Here is a 17,840-nt window from a genome sequence, read left to right as displayed (position 1 = left end):
CTGATGTCTCTCTTTGTAATCCTCCCTCCCTCCTAACCTTTGGAAAGAAACCAGCCCATATCATAAAGCAGGAAAATCTGGCTTGAAAGTGTTTAGGCTTGGCCCTTGCTTTACCTCCCCCACTTGAGAATCTGAAAGGCTGCTTGTCAGTAACAAAGTAACTTGGAAGGAGGTAACTTGTACTGAGTGCAAACACAGCCCTGGATTGAGAGCGTTGTCCTCTGTATTTGAGAAGCCCACGAGGCAGGTATTCTTAGCTCTATTTTTATAGAGTAAGAAGCTGAAGTTCAGAGAGGTTACTAACCGTGCCTAAGCACAGCTAGGGGAGAGAGGGGCAGAGCAAAGTTGCCAGCTCAGGACTGGCTGACTGCAGAGCCCCGGTCGTTCCACTCGGCTCCCCTCCTGGATCTCATTCCCAGAAAATGGAAACACGAAGTGAGCGGAAGGCAGGCCTCAGTCGGCTGGCTGGAATGTTTGGGTGACGACAAATGTGCAGAGACACTGAAACTGATTTATCAAGAAGATTAGAAAATGAAGTGCTGACATTTTCATCCTGTTCAGACTGGGAGCGCAGGGGCAGGAGTGCATTTGGCAGGGGAGGAGGACCTTTTTGCTCCCAATGTTGATGCTGGGTGCTGCTTTCCCTACGCTGCTCACAGTGCCCTGTGTTTCTGTGATGCATCGTGCCAGACGCCTGGGAAGGCAGCACACGGCATTCATTCCAGAGGAGACCCACAAGGGTTGTTTACAGAACCACTAATGCCACCCACCTCCCCTCTTCAAAACGAGGCCCTTCCAGCTAACCAGGTGGAAGACTTCCATCTCAATCAGTGGGTGGGTTTTGGCCAGAACAAGCCAAGCAGTCCTCCAGAGGGTGCCTGGTCACACTGAGATGAGAGTGCCTTACTGTGCCCAGCTTTTCCCTCAGCTCTTGGGGGTGGGGGAGGGCTCTGGGAAGTTGCTCGTCAGAATCTCACACGGAGAGCTTGGTGATTCCCGCGTTCGTGCCCTGGCTCCCGCCCCAGCAGTGCAAGGACTTCCATGTTGGGTCTTTCTGCTCTGTGACTTCAATTGTCCCCTTATGCTTCCTCTGTAATTGTGATGCAGTATTTATTCTGTTTGGGCATGGATAATTAAGGAACATTCAGAGAGATTTCTCCTTCCCTGACAGGTCCATCTGAAGAGTGCCTGATTCTGAGTGATTTGTCAATACAGGGACATAAGATAAAGCAAGTGTATCATTTTTTTCCATGTAGCCTCAGTATCTAGGTGACGGCAGGTCACAGTGCACAATTATGTGCTGTGATGACCTCTTCTTCCTGCAAGTGGGAGAGTGAGATCTTCTTCATGTTTTAAAGAAATGCTGCCATGTATGTATTCTACATACAAGTGACACAGACGTGAGTAATGCACAGGGAGTTCGCGGGCAGAATGCTGAGCGTTGCATGGGCTGAGGATGAACAGTCAGGTGCAGGCTTGAACAAACGGACCATCAGTGACCTGGGGACGCTTCAGAGGGGGGCCTGAGCTCATCTGACTTGTATCCCCTCCTTGCCTGGCACAGGGCTCAACACACAGAAGACTCTTGGTAGAGGCCTTCTGAACAAGTGTGTGAATGGTACGCCTGTCTGTCTGGCAGTCACACACCTGGGGTTGTCCCGCACCCACCTTCTGACCTGGTTTTCAGTTGAGTAAACCCCACCTTTACCAGACCATGCAGTACAAGTTGGCACACTCCGCCTATGGCCCAGACCTTGCTCCTGGCTGTTTCTGTGTGTGGTTTCACGGGAACACGGCCATCGTTATTTGTACACATACTGTCTATGGCTGCTTTCATGATACCGTGGCAAAGCGCAATTGTTTGAACAGAGACGCTGTGGCCTTCAAATCCGAAAATATTTACTATCTGGCCCTTTATAGGAAAAGCGTGCCAACATCTGCCAGGTCAAAAGGTGACACTAAGGTCTTCAAATAACCACAGATTCTGAAAGCCTGAATTTTTTTTCCCCCTCTAGATGTGAGTATCTGCACATACCTTCACCCGCTGTGTGGCCAGCCCCCTTGTTTTAGTGATTAAAAGAAAAGCAAAGCTCGGCTAACAACACAGGGTTTCCATGCTGGGTTTGCATTAACTTGTTGCTGCCCTCAGGTCTTTATTCCTACCTCCTTTGTCTTCAAAGCCAGTGTGAGCACTGCCCTCAAAGGGCCCGATCTCGGGGGGATTCCCTTGGCTTATTTGTCTTTGCTATCCCCATGTGCCCTGGACCTCACGTCACAGAGAAATACTCTTTCTCGGTGAGGCTGAAGTGGCTGGACAGGACCCCAGGAGTGATAGCGGGGATGCACGGGGGACTGGGTCCCTGGGTTTACAGCCCTCCCTGCAAGCTCCTGGAGTCTTTGGGCTGTTTTGTTGTTTAGGTTTGGCTTCTTTTAAGTGATGGTCTCATATTTGCTCTGACTCAGTACAGCTGCAAAGCCTCCGGGCTTCCAGATTTCATCTCTGCCTATCCATCACATTTGACGGCCCAGAATGGCCTGGGTTCTGCTCTCTCCCTGCCTCCCCCAACACCCAAGCCTGCAGGTAACACCCAGCTGACGCTGGGAGAGATGTGACCAGTGAAGTAGCCTACTTGACTCTGGGCAACAGCAGATCTGCCCTCATGCATGATAGCTGGACTAAAGTGTCTCATGTGGTTTTCAGGTCTTCTCTGAATAGCCATCTCATAAGGCTGTCACTGACCACCAAACCCATGAAGACACTCAGTGTTGGGGTGCAGTCTTAGAAGTAAATAATCGTTTCCCCATGGAGTGCTCATCACAGTTGCTGGTCCGTGCACACCAGGAGCGCTTCAGAACTGCAGCCCATGGGTCAAAGGGTCTCCTGCCCAGCAACTTCTGTCTGCTCTGGGAAGTTAATGGCTGTTACAGGAAGTACTTGGGTTTTTAAACTCAGTGCCCTGTTTGCTTGGTTCTTGGCCTTCAACGACTACATTAGTGGCCTATTGAGGCAGCCTGTATGACCCTGAACTTCCTGGGAAGAGACAAGAATAATACTGAGAGCTCTGAAATAAGCAGGATAATTCCTGGCATTCATACCAGCACAGTGACCAAATGCTGCCCTCACTGCATAAAGCAAGCGATGTTAGGGAGCTGCCCGAACGTTTTACAAGGCTCTAAAAGGCAGGATTTTGAATACTTTTTGCACAGCTACCTCCTTATGGAATGGATCCTCTGAAATGCTCATATTAGGACGTGGCCTTTCCTCGGTGCCTGCTGTGTGTTGCTTTCTGCGACTAGCTTTGTAGACATCGTCTTTAAGCTTCTAGTAGCATTGTTTGGTACAAGATGAAATTGGAGCTCCCTGAGATTCAGTAACTTCCCTATGCTGAAAACACTCTGCCGAGGGCTTTTGGAAACTGGCATAAGCAAATGAGATGAATGAATTCGCATGAAAAATAATTTGGAAGCTCCTGAATGTGGTTGGGGTTGGTGACCCAGGAATTCCCATGCACAGAGGAACAACTTCAACAGGCTCGTCTGACAGACTCAATATGCAGTTTGCACAAACTCACTAGTGAAAGAAAGTCCTACAAAAAAGGTTATACAGTCAGTGTATTTCAAGAAACGTAAGTTGCCCCATGGACCCTAGCCAAGTTCAAAGAGTACTGCCCTTCCCTGGCTCTGTCCTAACATCCTACACCAGCGCAAGCCCATGGCCTCACTGTGCGATGGGGGTGTAGAGGCAGAATCTGTCCCTGGGATTCAAAGTCATGGGCTTCACATGCCCATAAGATACCTGTCCTCACTGGGTCCCCTCCCAATGCAGGCAAATTCTTTACCTAGTAGGCTCTCCATGCTTAATTGAGGGTAGAAGGGGGGAGAGAAATTGATTTTACCCAGCTCTGTTGTGTAATTCTCTACTGTTGATGACTTTTTAAGCTCTAGAATATTCTCCAAGGAAAACTCTACTGATCTTTGTAACTTGGTCATGAAATTCTCTGTCATGTCACATAATGACTATATGATAATCTGTGGAAAGTAGAGTGAGCTTTCCTGGGTTGGTTGGTTTTGTTTTGTTTTTTGCCATGAGATGCAAGGAAAACAGCTATTCCCTGGCTCAGGTGGGATTCATAAAGTAAATCCTGCAGATTCCTCCTTTAGAGTGACTGTCTGGGGGCAGGCCTGTCAGGGGCACAGTCTGGTGCTCGGAGGAGCAGAATGGTGAAGTTTCAGGATTTTGTGAGCTGGTTGAAATTGGCCGTGGTAGCAGTATTTATACCACGGAAATCAGCAAATGCTATCCCCCCTGCCCCCCCAAACCAGTTGATAAAGATGTAGCAGCACACCTGTCTTCCACCCTCCACTCTGTGCTGGCCTCACACACCCAGGAGAGGGTTGGAGAAGGAGCCTGCTCCTTCTCTGTGCGCCTGCGAGGCTGCTGTCCCCTCACATCCTGACACTGAAAAGTGTGGTGGAAATGAGCGTTTTGGCCACCTCAGTGACCTCGGGCATTGGCAAGAGGGGCCACCTTAGGGTGGCCTTGGAGTTTGAAACCACTTGACTCACCGTGATCTGAGTCCAGAGCGCTCAGAGACAGAGGTGGGAAGGAAGGCTCTAGAACAGATGTGGGATATGGAACTGCCTTTCTGCAGCGAGCTTGTCCTACGCAGGCAGCAGCTGAACTAGGGATTGATTTTAAAGTCAGCTCACCCTTTGCCTTGATCTGTGTTGCTCAGTCCCCACATGGTTAGGAGGCAGGCACTGTGTCCCGTTTGGGGGAGACCGGGCTGAAGGACTTCTTGTGATGATGGCAATGCTCTGTGTCCTATGCAGTGACCCGTCATCACATATGACTCTGGGGCACCTGAGATGTTGCTCGTACAACTGAAGAACTGAATTCACATTTGTAATTAATCTGAACTTGAATTTCAGTAGCCACTTGTGGCTGGTGGGTACTGCCCTGGAGCAGGGCAGCTCAGGCCTTGTAGGAAGAATACAGACAGCAGCCTGTGTGCTGGGAGTGTGGAGGGTACATTCATCACACTGGACTCAGATGTGGGGCTGCTAAGTGTTCCCCAGACCCCAGCATCTTTGACCAGCCAGACCAAGCAATACCCATGCCACTGTAGAACTCAGCCTGTTCTGATGCACCTGGCACTGGGCTGACTTCAGTAGAGGGTCACCCCACATCATCCTCTCCCTCCATCTACAGGATGAGTGATGATCTCCAACTTAACAGGTAAAGCAATGGGGTACAGAGGGGTGTAGCCCTTGCCCCACGTCTTCGGAGTCAGAATTCCCACCTAAAGGTGTCTCGGTAAGTGCAGAAGCACCGTGTTGCCTGGCCAGGTTGCAGAGAACTCAGAGGGTCCCATTTAAAACAAATCTCTGCGCTTGTTTGAATAGTGTAAGGAGCCTGCAGCTCAACGTGGTTCTCCTTTCCTGGGGTGTTCGTGGGCGTTCAGCCTTGGCAGGGTTTTAGTTCGGCACCTACCCTGGTGAGCATACACATTGATTTAGCATATACATTTGGCTTTATACCATTTGGTGACTTTTTTTTTCCCTCAGTGAGTAATGTTGGTATCTTCCTACTTTGCTGTGTGATTTCAGTCACTACAAGCTGTACTGAAGTCCGTGATCGGGTCCCTGTTTGGGCCTTTAATTCTTTTGTGGGAATGTGGTCTCCTGATGGACCAGTCGCTTGTAGACCCACTGGAGTGTGTTGCTTCGGGATGCGTGTGTATTCAAGTCTAAATGACTGAAATGGGATGAAAATGGAAATGTACACCCAAGACTGAAAGAGGCCTTTTGAAAGCATTCTGTAATGTTAGGTTACCACTGATCTCCACATAGATTAGTTTATGATTGGCCAATAGCTGAATGCCATGGACTGGAAACAATACTCTGTATGGGGGGAGTGGATTTATTGGGGATCAACTCCTCTTGTAGATGGGCCGCCTGCACTGCGCCAGAGAAGCAGAAACCAGGTCCAGAACCTGCACCAGGCATCTTGCCTCTGGAGCCAGGGACTGAGCCTCACCTGCTTCCTTGCACAGTAGAGACTCTTCCCCCCCTTGTCTGCAGTACACAAACCCCGTATAACTGAACCACAAAAATCCTCTTGAGGAAACTGTTTACCAGTGGTTTGCTACCCTGGCGATGCATTACTTAGCTTCCCTTCATACTGGCTGCTAGCTCACTTCACCAGGAGTAGGGTTCCCGGGGAGGGGGATCTAACCCCATGAGGCAGCAGGGCACTCCCTCAGATCCCACCTCCAGATCAGGGGCTGCAGGGAATCCAGACAGTGTCAAGGGGAAATGGGAAACAGAAAACCTGGCAGTCAAGACGAAGGCCAATAAGCCGTGGGCACTGTTTTGAGAAGCTTGGCACTGGAGCATTGCTGGCACTCTTGTTTCAGCAAAGCACTCTGCCAGGCCCACACAAGCCTTTCTAGCGGAGGGGCTCAAGGCTAGCATCGTACCGTTAGGTCATTTGCTTTTAAATTTGCTGCTGCACAATTTCAAGTTCAAAAGATGGGAAACAAAGTTTAGCAATCTGTTATCAAGGCTGGACGGTTTTGGCTGCCGACTGGGTATGATTTCCTCTGTAGGCCTGCTCCGCACTAAGACACTCAGGAGGAAAGACACTGTCTCCTAATCACACACAGAGAGGGCTTGCCTGAGGGTGGGCATTGCTTCTAGGAGCGCCACAGCAGGACAGAGAAACATATCCTCTATTGTGTGGAACCCTGTACCGTCCTGAATATCAATGTGATTCTAATGATTTAATGTAACCAAGGCAGCATCTGCTTTGCAGGATGCCATTTCAGTTCTTTCTTTTCTCTTCTGTAATGTGATTCCTAAGAGGCGAGTAGTTTCTTACTTAGATATTTTGTGCTGGCGTACCTATGATACTTCATCCATATCGTAAACCTTTCGTCCTAGGGCATACAGAGTTAAGACCCATCAATTCATGCATTCAAAATAGAGATACAGGATTTGAATTCCAGGCCAGACAGATGAATGCCAACCATCAAGTGAATCTTTAAGGCGAGTTTGCAAGGAAGCCTAGCCTCATAAAGTAACCTGGGACCCCTTTGAACTCTCGCTGTCCTCAGACTATCACCTGTTCACAGAAATGCTGGCATTAGTCTCGCTACGGATCTGGGCACTGGAGGCTACGGAGGGACCCTGGGGGTGGTGAGCCCGCACAGCTTCATGAGAAACGTGGGCATACATACCCTTCCCGATGGGCCTCTCCTTTCTCCAACTCCTGAATGACCCCCAAGAGCACTTTGATGGTTTCTTGGCTGGAACTGATCAGGTCCTCCATCACCTGCAGCTGTGCTTTCAGATCGACGACTTCCGTGTGAGGCACGATTTGTCGGCATTCTTCACCCACAGCGGTGGCCGTGGGGCAAGGCTGGCTCTCCTCCCCCGGCGGGGCTCGAGTCTGCGGGGGCTGTTCGCTACATTCGGGGGACAGGCACTGCATCGGGGGTGAGCAGGCCGCCGCGGGGCCCTGGGGGCCCTGGAGCCCATTGAGACGCGAGGCCCTCCTCCGCTCCTGGTCGGCCGCCAGGCACAGGGGCCACTCGCTCGTGCCGGCAGAGTTTGACAAGGCAGCCTCGGGGGCCTGTGCGCTGGGGGCAGGTGCATAAACGGTGGCCACCTCGGTTTTAAACACGGTCCCGTGGGCCGACAGAGCAGCTTCCTCGGTGTCCGGTGTCGCCCTGTCGTGCTTTGCTTTCCCATGCAGCTGGTAATCAGGCTCCTGGGAGGGAGGCCGGGCAGAGTTTTGGAGAGGCTCATCTCGGCAGCTGTGCACATCAGGGTTTTTGCATGGCTCTGCACAGTTGACCCCGGCAGGCTGGTCCAATGCGTTCATGTGTTCGTTGGAGTGGAAAACCAAGGCTGCCGTCTTATGCACCTGGCCGGCACCCCACGGCCGGGCCTCCTCTCCTGGTCCTTCCTCGTGCTTCTCCTTCACATCCGTTGCAAACCCATTGTTTTGACTTTTAAAGGCATCCGCAGCGGGGATGCTTTTGAGATTCCCTTTTTTGCGGTCCAGAGGGAAGGTCTGGTAACACTTTTTCAGGTCTGGCGAGGTCTGCACGCCTGTGCTCTTGGTGACATTGGGGATGGACCTCCGAGCGGGCACGGTCATGTATTTGCGGTAGGCTGCCCTGTAGGACATGGGCTTGGCCTCCCGCTTCTCGCCCGGCTGTCCCGCCGAGAGCTGCGTGTCCCTCTGCTCATTCTGCGCCTCACAGATATCCTTAAACCGCACCTGTAGGGCTTTATTCCGTTTTTTAATCTGCCGGTTGGGATCCAGGGCATACTTCATCTCCAGGGCCAGGCAGGCGGCAGGCTCCACCTCGCTCTCTGATGTCGTGAGTACGCATTTGCTGCTTTCCTTACTGACCATGATTCCTGCGTTCAGAAACATCAACACAGGCATCAGTGCAATCGAAACACACATGCGAACACACAGGCAGCACAAACTTCGAGCGAATGTTACTACGGCCTGCTTCCTAATTATTTTTAAACAGGTGAGGTTGGCCTTTATGTTAAGGAAAATCAGACAGGCGGAGAATTGCTGGCAGGCACAGCTTGAAATGTTTCTCAGATATTAAAGCCTGCTTGCTTTTCCATGTGGGATACACTCGTTTCTTTTGATAGTAATGCATGTTTCCCCATTAGACAAACCTGTTTTACTATATTCATCAAGAAGCCCAACGATGCTGCCTCTTCCGCTTTGCAAATTATCATTTCACATACGCTTCATAGGCAGATGGTTTTCTACACGCATCTTATTCGGTTTGGGTTTTTACTAGTTTTTGAGGATAAGGTGATTAATCTATTATTGGAATCCAAGAGAATTGCTGTTTTCTTACTGGAGATTCTAGGTCCCGATCAGATAACTATGGAGAGCCCTACGTGAGGGACTGAAATAAATCTATTTGTCTTAGCCGTTATGGATGCCATGGGACGGTGGGGCATACTGCTCGATGGGAGGACCAGAAAGGATTCATCTTTGTGGTGTGGCTTGCTTCTAATGGGTTAACACCAGCCCTGGAGAGAACGTGGGTTTCCCTGCATCTACAGCTCCTTTCTTTGCATTCTATGGAGAGTGGTATTTGAAAATACTTTTTTTTTTTAAAGAAATTATTCATTCTAGAATCAAGTTTTGTGTTTTGATCACAACCTCTGAAAATGAAAACAATGGTGGTTGTTTCAGTATTTAAATCCTGAAAGAAAATAAAATCACAAGGCTTTATGTTAATCATGCAAATTCATCTTGGGCTGAATTATTAAATGCATCTGAAAAGGTGCAGGTGGCCGATGATCCCTCTGGGGAATACCAGTGGGGTGAATGCCTTCACTTTATCAGGCAGATTCACAGCTGCTCATTGCACGTGGAAGAATTTTCTTGCGGGCTGAACTTAAAGGAAGAAAATGTAGTTATGTTGCTTGTGAGTTAGTGTTAGAGAAGAAAATAGTCAGATGGGAGGGACTTCGGTGTGCAGGGGCCTGGCGTTGGAGCACCGTGTCCAAGGCCAGGTCGCAGGCATGAGCTAGCTGAACAGTAACAGACCCTTCGGGCTGTCCTAGGAGGAGCCCATGGAACTAGAACTGAAACCTCCAACAGCGCTTCTCTGGAAATGTCACAAGGAAGTGGGTGACTGGTGGTGGCCAGTCCAGAAGTCAGTGAGTGTGTGGGCTACCGGGAGCTCCACTAATGTGTGAAGATGATACCTAACACCTTCAGTGCCCTGCAGCCCATTTGAAGGAGCAACGTGGGGTTCAGAGAGGTTGTGTCACTTGTTAACATCACACAGCAAGTAGGACGTACAGTAAGGAGCAGGATCCTGACCTCCCTGATGCCTGAGTTCATGCTGTTTCTCCTAGTGTCAGATGTCCAACAAACACACAGGACACCTCCCCATATCCTTAGTTCTTACTGGGTTAGGATTGTAGGCCAGTGGGCATGATCGTCCAGTGAAGGAAAAAAGTGGGGAGAAGCCCAGAGCCCCCGTGTGAGAGTGTGTTCTAGAACTTCCCCTCCCTGCAGTCGGGAGACTCCGTTCAACTGGCCTCTGCATCACAGGCCAGCATGGCGCTGGCACTTTGCAGGTCTCCAGTAGAGATCCTGAACAAAAGACTTAGAGAGAACTTCATTTTTTCATCACTTATGCCATGGTGATGAACTGGCAATCTTGTTGGAGGACAGCAATCAGCTCTGCTCTCCTGTGCACGTAGAAATGTTCAGCCGCATCCCAGCCTCTACCCACTAGACTAAGGAGCACCCTCCCAGTGTGCCTGCTAGAAATGCCCCCAGACATTGCCAAATGGCCCTGGGGGTTGAGGGAGGGGCACAGCCATCTCTGGGTAAGGACCACCGCTCTGGACCTTTCATCTTGGGTAGCTGGAGTGTGTCCCTGAAAGGGAAGGCCTGGGAGAGCAGAGTGAATGACCGGGAACAGATGGCATTGTCCAGGCACCCGGGGGCATGGGTGGTCTGGAAGGTGCCTTTCCTGAGGAGCTGATCTGGGAACTCCCCAGCTCTCTGCTGAGCCAGGAGAGAGCCACATCCTCATGTCGCTGCTGCTCTGTGTGTCCTCTGACAAAAGAATTACCCCAAACAGTCGCTCTCTTAGGTAGTTTGGAGAAGACAGAGAATCAGCCTATTTTGGCTTTTAGAGCTTTCCTGGATGCTGAAGATAGCTGGAGGACTTTGTAATTTGAAACTGGAAACACCGGGCAGTTGTGGAGAGACCAGGAAAGGAAAGGAACAGACCAGAGCTGTATCATGTCCTGGCCCCGTGTTGGGAGGACTAGATTCTGGATAGTGGGTGGGGTGTGGAGCATGCCTGCTAAGGAGAGATAATATATATCTTTTACAGATACTTACCCCAACAGGTTAAAATGATATACACAAAAGGACGTGGTGTGGGAGGGTATGGGGGCGGTGGGGGTGTAATGAGAAAATTAAATCTTAACCCTCCTATCTCATAGTCATTCTTGAACTGCCTTTGTTGTCCAGCTATGTCAGACTATATTGTGCCATCATTCTGCAGAAGACCTTCCTACCACGGAAAACTTGAAAGGGAGAGCATTTTTACAAAAAGCAATTTACTAGTAATTTTTCAGCCTTTTCCCTGCCACTCCTGAAAAATGTGTGTCTGAATAAGTTTGTCCTACCATGCTATTCATCATCGCGATTTGCCAGGAACTGCACTGAAATAATTTTCTTACATCAGTCTGCTGGTTTGGAAAGATATTCTGGATCTTGGATCCAACCATCGAACTAATAAAACAAATCAGAAAAATTAATTGCCAGTGGCAAAATAATAATAATAAAGCAATTCTAAGCTCTTCTCTGTTTTACAGGGAGTTGCTAAGTATATAAAAATCATTTTCTTATTAGTAAAAATGATGGTGATACTTAGAGGATTTTTTCTCTCAGGGTAGTCTGTTGGTGAATTCGTTTTTCAAGTAGTAGAAATTGAATTGTCCTCATCCCACTGATAAGAAAGACGTCGAAGGATTCTTGAGGTTGACTTATTTGGACTTCAGATGGACATCTGTGCTCCTTTTGATGGCTGGGTAGCATTTTCTAAAGCTTTAGAATGGAATTTTCCTGGATGTTAAGAATTACTTTCATATTAAATGGTTATACCTTCCCAGGGTGTTCACTTACTGTTTATTGGGGTGGGGGTGCTGGTAGTGATTATTAAGGAAATGGTTTTGTCATGAAAGGAAATTGGGTGTTCTAACAGAAGACATCCCCCAAGTTGAACCTTCTGGCACACTTCATTCATCTGTCATCCCTTCATACAGTCATTCAGCAAATGAGTGTGCCTCTGCTACAGGTGATATCAAGGTGGAGTCCATACGTAGTTCTGTTCCTCACCAAATGCCAGCATCTTCTGTGCTGCACTTGGATTTCATCCTTGACCCTCAGGACAGCCTCACAGGGGAGGCACTCTTGCCAGCCTCAAGCTGCAGATCGAGAAATTGAGGCTCCAGACTTTTTTTTTTTTTTTTTTGTAATTTGCTGGGAGTCATGTAGCTCGAGGGCCACTCCCTGCATCCCTCTAAATCCCAGGCACTGAACCCTTGCTCTGCCCCAGGAAACTGTGGCTCGAAGGCAGTGCCCTGCAATGAACTGCAGAAAGCATCCAGCAGCTGGAACCTGTCTGAGCAATTTCCTTGGCCTGTTTGTCACGGGGTATCTGGGTGCAGGTTGTGCAGAGCACCTGCAGGTAGGTCCCAGGAACACACCTGGCCCTGGACACAGACTCAGTGAGGGCTGTCGGGAGTGCTGGACTCCTCAGGAAGACACAGTGGCATTTTCGGTGACGGCTCGCCTTGGCGGTGTCACCTCCAAGGACCATGGGCTCTGGTTCTTGGAGTTAATCTCTTGGCTCCAAAGCAGCGGGAGTTCATAAAGTTTATTTTTCATAAGAAAATTGTGTTTTGGAATTCATCGGACTGTGCCGTCTTGAGGTGAATCTGGCGAGTCACGGTTGAGCCCGTCTGGCTCGGGGAGAGCTGGTGTCGAGGAGCTGTTCGGAATGCAAATGTCTTAATTACCCTCCAATTAAAGTGCATAATCAAATGTGAGTTGTAAATATATAAACCCTGTATTTTTAGATTAGTGATGGAGAGTCCTCTCTGCATGCTGCTTTAAATTAATAGCTTCTATAAAAATGTTCATTCCAGCTTAAAGGAGTGAAAAATGGAAGCAACTAAATGCCTAACAATAGGTAAACGGTTAAGTAAACGATGGTGTACATCGACTCAGTGCGGCCATTAAAATGATAATTGTAAAGATTATTTAGTATCATAGAAAAACACTTATGAAATCATGTTACGTGAAAGAAAGCAGTCTCCCAAATTGTACTGGAAGAAAATGAACCAACATGGTCATCATTGTGGTATTAAGATAGTGCATTTTGGGAGATTTATTTTCCCTTCTGTTTTCCGGTTTTTGTTGGATTTAGCTTCCCTTCTGCTTTCTGGGTTTTGTTGGGGGAGCTGCGAGTATATTACGGTTCGCCAATTAAAAAACCCCAGGGCAATGTCAGGCCACACCTTACGCAGGATGACAGGATCAGGCCGCTAGACAGTATAAACACTCGGATCAGAAGAAGAAAAACCCAGAAATGATTAGATTTGGGTACATGCAGTCTCCCAAAGGTCATCTTTTATTGTTTTGAAGATGCTCTGAATAAAGAAAGAAAGTGAATTTCAGAGGATTGACGGTGTTTGCGTGTGTAGTATATATGCAGAGTGCATGTACATACGTGTACGTACGTGTGCACAGACAGCTTAGGAGAAGGAGCATTTAGTCAAAGATATGTCAGTACATGAGCAAACTCACTGCTGGGAGGAGATCTGCCATCTGTTTTAATTAGAAATAAAATGGATTTGACGTGTCATCTGCATTTATTTTCTGAAGTAAAGTGGGATCTCCACAACTGACAGGATACTCTCCACTGGATGAGCTCCATTCTTACAGTGTCCGCACGACTGAGAGGTTTCCGGTTTGGCCCCGTGCGGTGAGATGTGGGGCACGGTGCAGCTGACTGGCCGCGGGGGCCGGTGAGTGTGCTGGCCTTGCCCAGACACCCCCTAGTGTCCCATCAGTCAGGGGAGAGAGCAAAAGAGCTAGGCAAGCAATCCGAAGAGTCTGGAAGGGGACTGTATGATATTATTGGTTTTTCTAGTGGCTTCCCCGCTGTTGAGACACCTTGGAGTCACAGATGCTGGCTGGAATTCAAGATTAATTGGGTCAGCATTTTATTCCATATGCTGAGGGAATGCCTGAGCATTAGGCTAGTCAGGACGGGGGAGGGGGGACAACGAACCTACCCTTCTTTTTAACACTCAGCTTCCCGGAGGGAAAGGAAAGGAAGACAGCATCTCACCCATTAAACGAACTCATCTGTGTTGTGAAATAGTTAACTTTAAGGCCTATTTTATAGGCGGCGATTGATTCTTCCAGAATGGAAGGTCCTCCCTTCCTCAGGGCAAAGCGAACCGCTATAGATTTTAGACTGTGCCTTAGTTAGATTCATTATCTCGTTTAATTTCCTTTAATACACTGAAATGATATTTTTCCAGACATTTGTTCACTTCTTCAAAGGTCATTGATTCAAGAGGACTGGAATGGGGTAACGGAATGAAAACACACCCCCTCGGCGACTGAGCACTGAGGGAGGAGGCCGTTCCATAGCACTGCGGAGTCGGAGGAAAGGCGGCCAAGTCAGGCCCCATTCCTTTGATGTGTGAAGATTGCAGTCAGGCCTCCGCCATTAAGAGCGGATGAGTGTCCAGTCAGAAGTAGGGAAAAGGGGCATTCGTGCAGCTTCGATGCAAGCTCGAGGCAGAAGGAAAACCACCCTAGGCGGGGGCCCCCCGTTCATGCATATCCGCGATTTCAGAAAACACACTGCCACCAACAGAAAACTTATCGTCGATGACTTCAGCCACATACTGTAAATCACTGGCCTGTCTCTAATGAGTGGGGGGCTATGTAATGAGGGGAAGGGAACCGTCCGTGTTCCACACCGATGCTGGGGTTTGGCGTGGAGGTGTGAGAGACACCAGAAAATGGCCCTCTTCCACAAACCAGACTTCCTTCTTCATTTGTTTCACTGTTTACTTAGTTCTTTGATCTTCAGCTTACACTGATGTTAACCTTTGCTCATCCTCTGTCCAAATGGAATCTAAATGAGTAGAAATGAATTAGCAAAATTTTATGATGTTGGCGAAAATCAACTGGGAAAAATGCCTCCTCCAAGTGAGATGTTACATCCGCGTAGGAAAGGACCATTATTTGCGGCAGTTAGCTTTGCTAACTAATAATGTCCACAGAGAGTCCAGAAAAACTGGTTCCAACAACCCACCAAAATCATGTAAGATTAGGAAAAGGAACTAATTTCCCTGCCCCTCACTTCTCCCCAGGAAACTAGACAAGTTGTTAATGTAAGAGCTCTTGCTTTGCATGTAGCTCACGGGTACAGAGAGATTATCGTAGCAAATGTCCCATCTACCCTACTGCCTGGATGGTTCTAGGTAGTTAAGCAACAACCAGCTGGCAGTTTGGCGCCCAACGCTAGGAAGTTGGAGTTGGTAGGCTGTGGAAGAGGTAGCCTCCCTTGCTTAGACTTCATGGGAATCTCGACTGAAAACATGTACATCGCGGAATGAGCGTTGAGATTGTTTTGCCTTACTGATTATGACGAATCTGTATGTTTTTTACTAAACAGCATGTTTTCACTCATGATATATCCTTGAGCTAAAATTAGAACATTGATTTTTTCCAAAAAAACCCACAAAACTACGTCAAAAGAGTATATGTTTTCCCTGCTGTTTCTCGAAGTCGAATCTCAGGATACCATTTGGGAACACCCAGGGCAGGATTTCTGCGTGGAGGTAACCAGTCACTGCAATTGAAATGATTTAGAGTTGAAGATGCAATCTGTCTTTCTGGCAAGACTATGTGAGCGCCCGTCTATTACCATCAAAACGGATCACGCTTGTATTTTTCACTATAGTGTATCTCCTGTGTTTCCCTGGTCTAGCCAAACCGTAGACTTTGCAGGGTCTTGAGTTTAATGCAGAGGTAGCTAAGCCAAGAAAGATGGGGAGAAATGAGCATTTCTTATAATCAGCTTCTACTTAGAATTGGACAGCAAAACGTAGAAAAATTACTGCCCCAGGAGCCTAGGTATAGAATCCTAACAAGAGGCCATGGGCCATGACCTAAGACCCTGAGGTGGACTGTACTCAACCCAGAAACATAGCTGCTATGCTCCCCTTGGCCATGCATGGAGCAAGGGCACCCACTATTACATGCAGGACTGAACTTGGCTTGCAAGGGGGTCAAAAGACCCATGCCCCAATTTAGGGTGGTGGAGAGTCCCTTGCTGTCTATTGTGAGGGCACCCTAATGGGTACTAGCAGTGCTCTGATTCATTCTCTAGTTTAGTTCTTCAAAGCCAGTCTTCTCTAGGTCTCACTGATTTTTGTTTTTCCTTCCTACTGCTTTACCTCTTCGCTTCCTCCTTTCTGTTCCCACTGCTCCCATCCTGACCTTGGCATTCTCACATCCCCTGCCCCCCATCCTGCAGGTCCTGGTCATCCAGGCTTCACGTTCCTGCTCTCTCTCTAGAGCATGCCATGGTCTATCCCTGCTTTGGGTCTTCAGTTTCCGTGGTCTATGTTCTAGGACTGTGGCCCCAGCCTCTTCTCCCTGGTGGCCTCTGTGATAGTCCAGTTCTACTCCTACCTTCTCTGTCTGCTCCAGTCCTCCTGCTGCCTTCACTGACATGAGGAAGAGCACCTGCGTGTCTGGGGTGACCCGGCACCATACCAGGTGCTGGGGAAAGACACGCATCTCTGGATCGCATCAGCCCACTGGGCCTCCTGGGGGCCTTGGAAGAGCAGGCCTAATGCATGAGTCACTCTTTGATGTGTGTCAGTTCTCTCCGTAAACAAATATAAGTGATTATAGATGAGGTCCCTCTAAGCACCTCCTTTCCCCTGAACTCAGTCAGCTTTGATACTTGCTAATTGGTGTAAGAATATAATGATATACATCACAGTGTCCGCATAGCTGGGGGCTTACCCTTGGTATTTTTAGAAGGCTTATGATGAGTATACCATATTGGTGGCTTCCAAGGATTCTTTCTGTGTCACCTGGCTCTTCGGATCAGGGGGAATGTGGCTGTTTTCTGAAATCTGGGTAGGAATTAGATGAGTGGAAGGGGAGAGGGATATGGTTTTCTGAGGTTAATAAGTAAAACCATGTCCAGAGATTCTAATCTTGTGAATCTTGGCATAACTGTCTTGAGTTGGAGTGTTATACAGTATTAACCGTAACCTTTCCTTCTGTGCTTACGGAAGAGAACGAGATGAGCCATACACTCACAAAATGAGCATATGGTCCAGAAATGGTGTGTACAGTTGGCCCATGAACAACATGAGACTTAGGGACGCTAAACCCTGCATGGTCAAAAATGTGCATATAACTTTTAACTCCCTCAAAACTTAACTACTCATAGCCTTCTGTTGACCAGAAGCCGTGCCGATAACTTAACGTCAGTTAACATATTTTGTATGTTATATATATTATATACTGTATTCTTACAGTAAAGTAAGCTGGAGAAAAGAAAATGGTATCAAGAAAATTTTCTAAGGAAGAAAAAAATACATTTACAGTACTGGATTGAAAAACAAAACCCAAACACTCGCCTATAAATGGACTCGCACAGCTCAAACCCACGTTGTTCAAGGGCCAACTGTATGTTATATTTAATCATGCAGTATGGTGGGGCCCTTACGACATCTGTGTTGTAGCAAACAGAACTTGCTGGGGAGTACCAGTCCATCAGGTCTTATATCATCCAGCTCTGTGCTCAAGAGTGGGACGTGGTAGGGGCAAAATTCATGAAGAATTTAATCCAGAAACTTCAAGAGCTTGGGATGACAAAGTCATTTTTAAGTGTGGAGTCTTTGCTAATCTCGGCCTTCTAATCGGACTCTGGTTTTTGCTATAGAGAAGGAGCCATTGACCTGCGGGGTGAGGTGGAGGGGGGGAACCCATGGAGGGTCCAAAGCACACAGATGAGTCTGGTTACTTCAGAGGGGAATGTTTGGCACAGAGCATTTGAATTAAATAAATAACTTTCATTTCTCCTTACTTTGACTTGAGTACATGCTATCTAAAATCGTACTCAATAAATATGATCAATACTTAGAATTCTACAGTATGTCTTGTTCGGGATGAACGTGGAGAGAAAGGAAAAGGGGAATGGAGAAATCGG

At 48.1% G+C, this 17,840-nt stretch overlaps 2 protein-coding genes across 2 annotated transcripts in view; one reads left to right on the top strand and one right to left on the bottom strand.

Moving 5' to 3' along the window:
* Nucleotides 1–8,699, bottom strand: part of INSYN2A (inhibitory synaptic factor 2A) — a 37,851-nt gene extending 29,152 nt beyond the window's left edge. The window contains exon 1 of the mRNA XM_008685660.2: nt 7,242–8,699. Coding sequence (XP_008683882.2) covers nt 7,242–8,482 — 1,241 coding nt within the window. The 5' untranslated portion in view covers nt 8,483–8,699. The remainder of the gene's footprint in view (nt 1–7,241) is intronic.
* DOCK1 (dedicator of cytokinesis 1) overlaps nt 1–17,840 on the top strand; it is a 495,125-nt gene that overhangs the window by 232,610 nt on the left and 244,675 nt on the right.

This window comes from Ursus maritimus, unplaced genomic scaffold (genome assembly GCF_017311325.1).
Source record: "Ursus maritimus isolate PB19 unplaced genomic scaffold, ASM1731132v1 scaffold_7, whole genome shotgun sequence".
In the NCBI taxonomy this organism is placed as follows: Eukaryota; Metazoa; Chordata; class Mammalia; order Carnivora; family Ursidae; genus Ursus; species Ursus maritimus.
The sequence above is the reverse complement of the archived record's forward strand: the minus strand, read 5'-3'. Positions and strand labels throughout refer to the sequence as shown.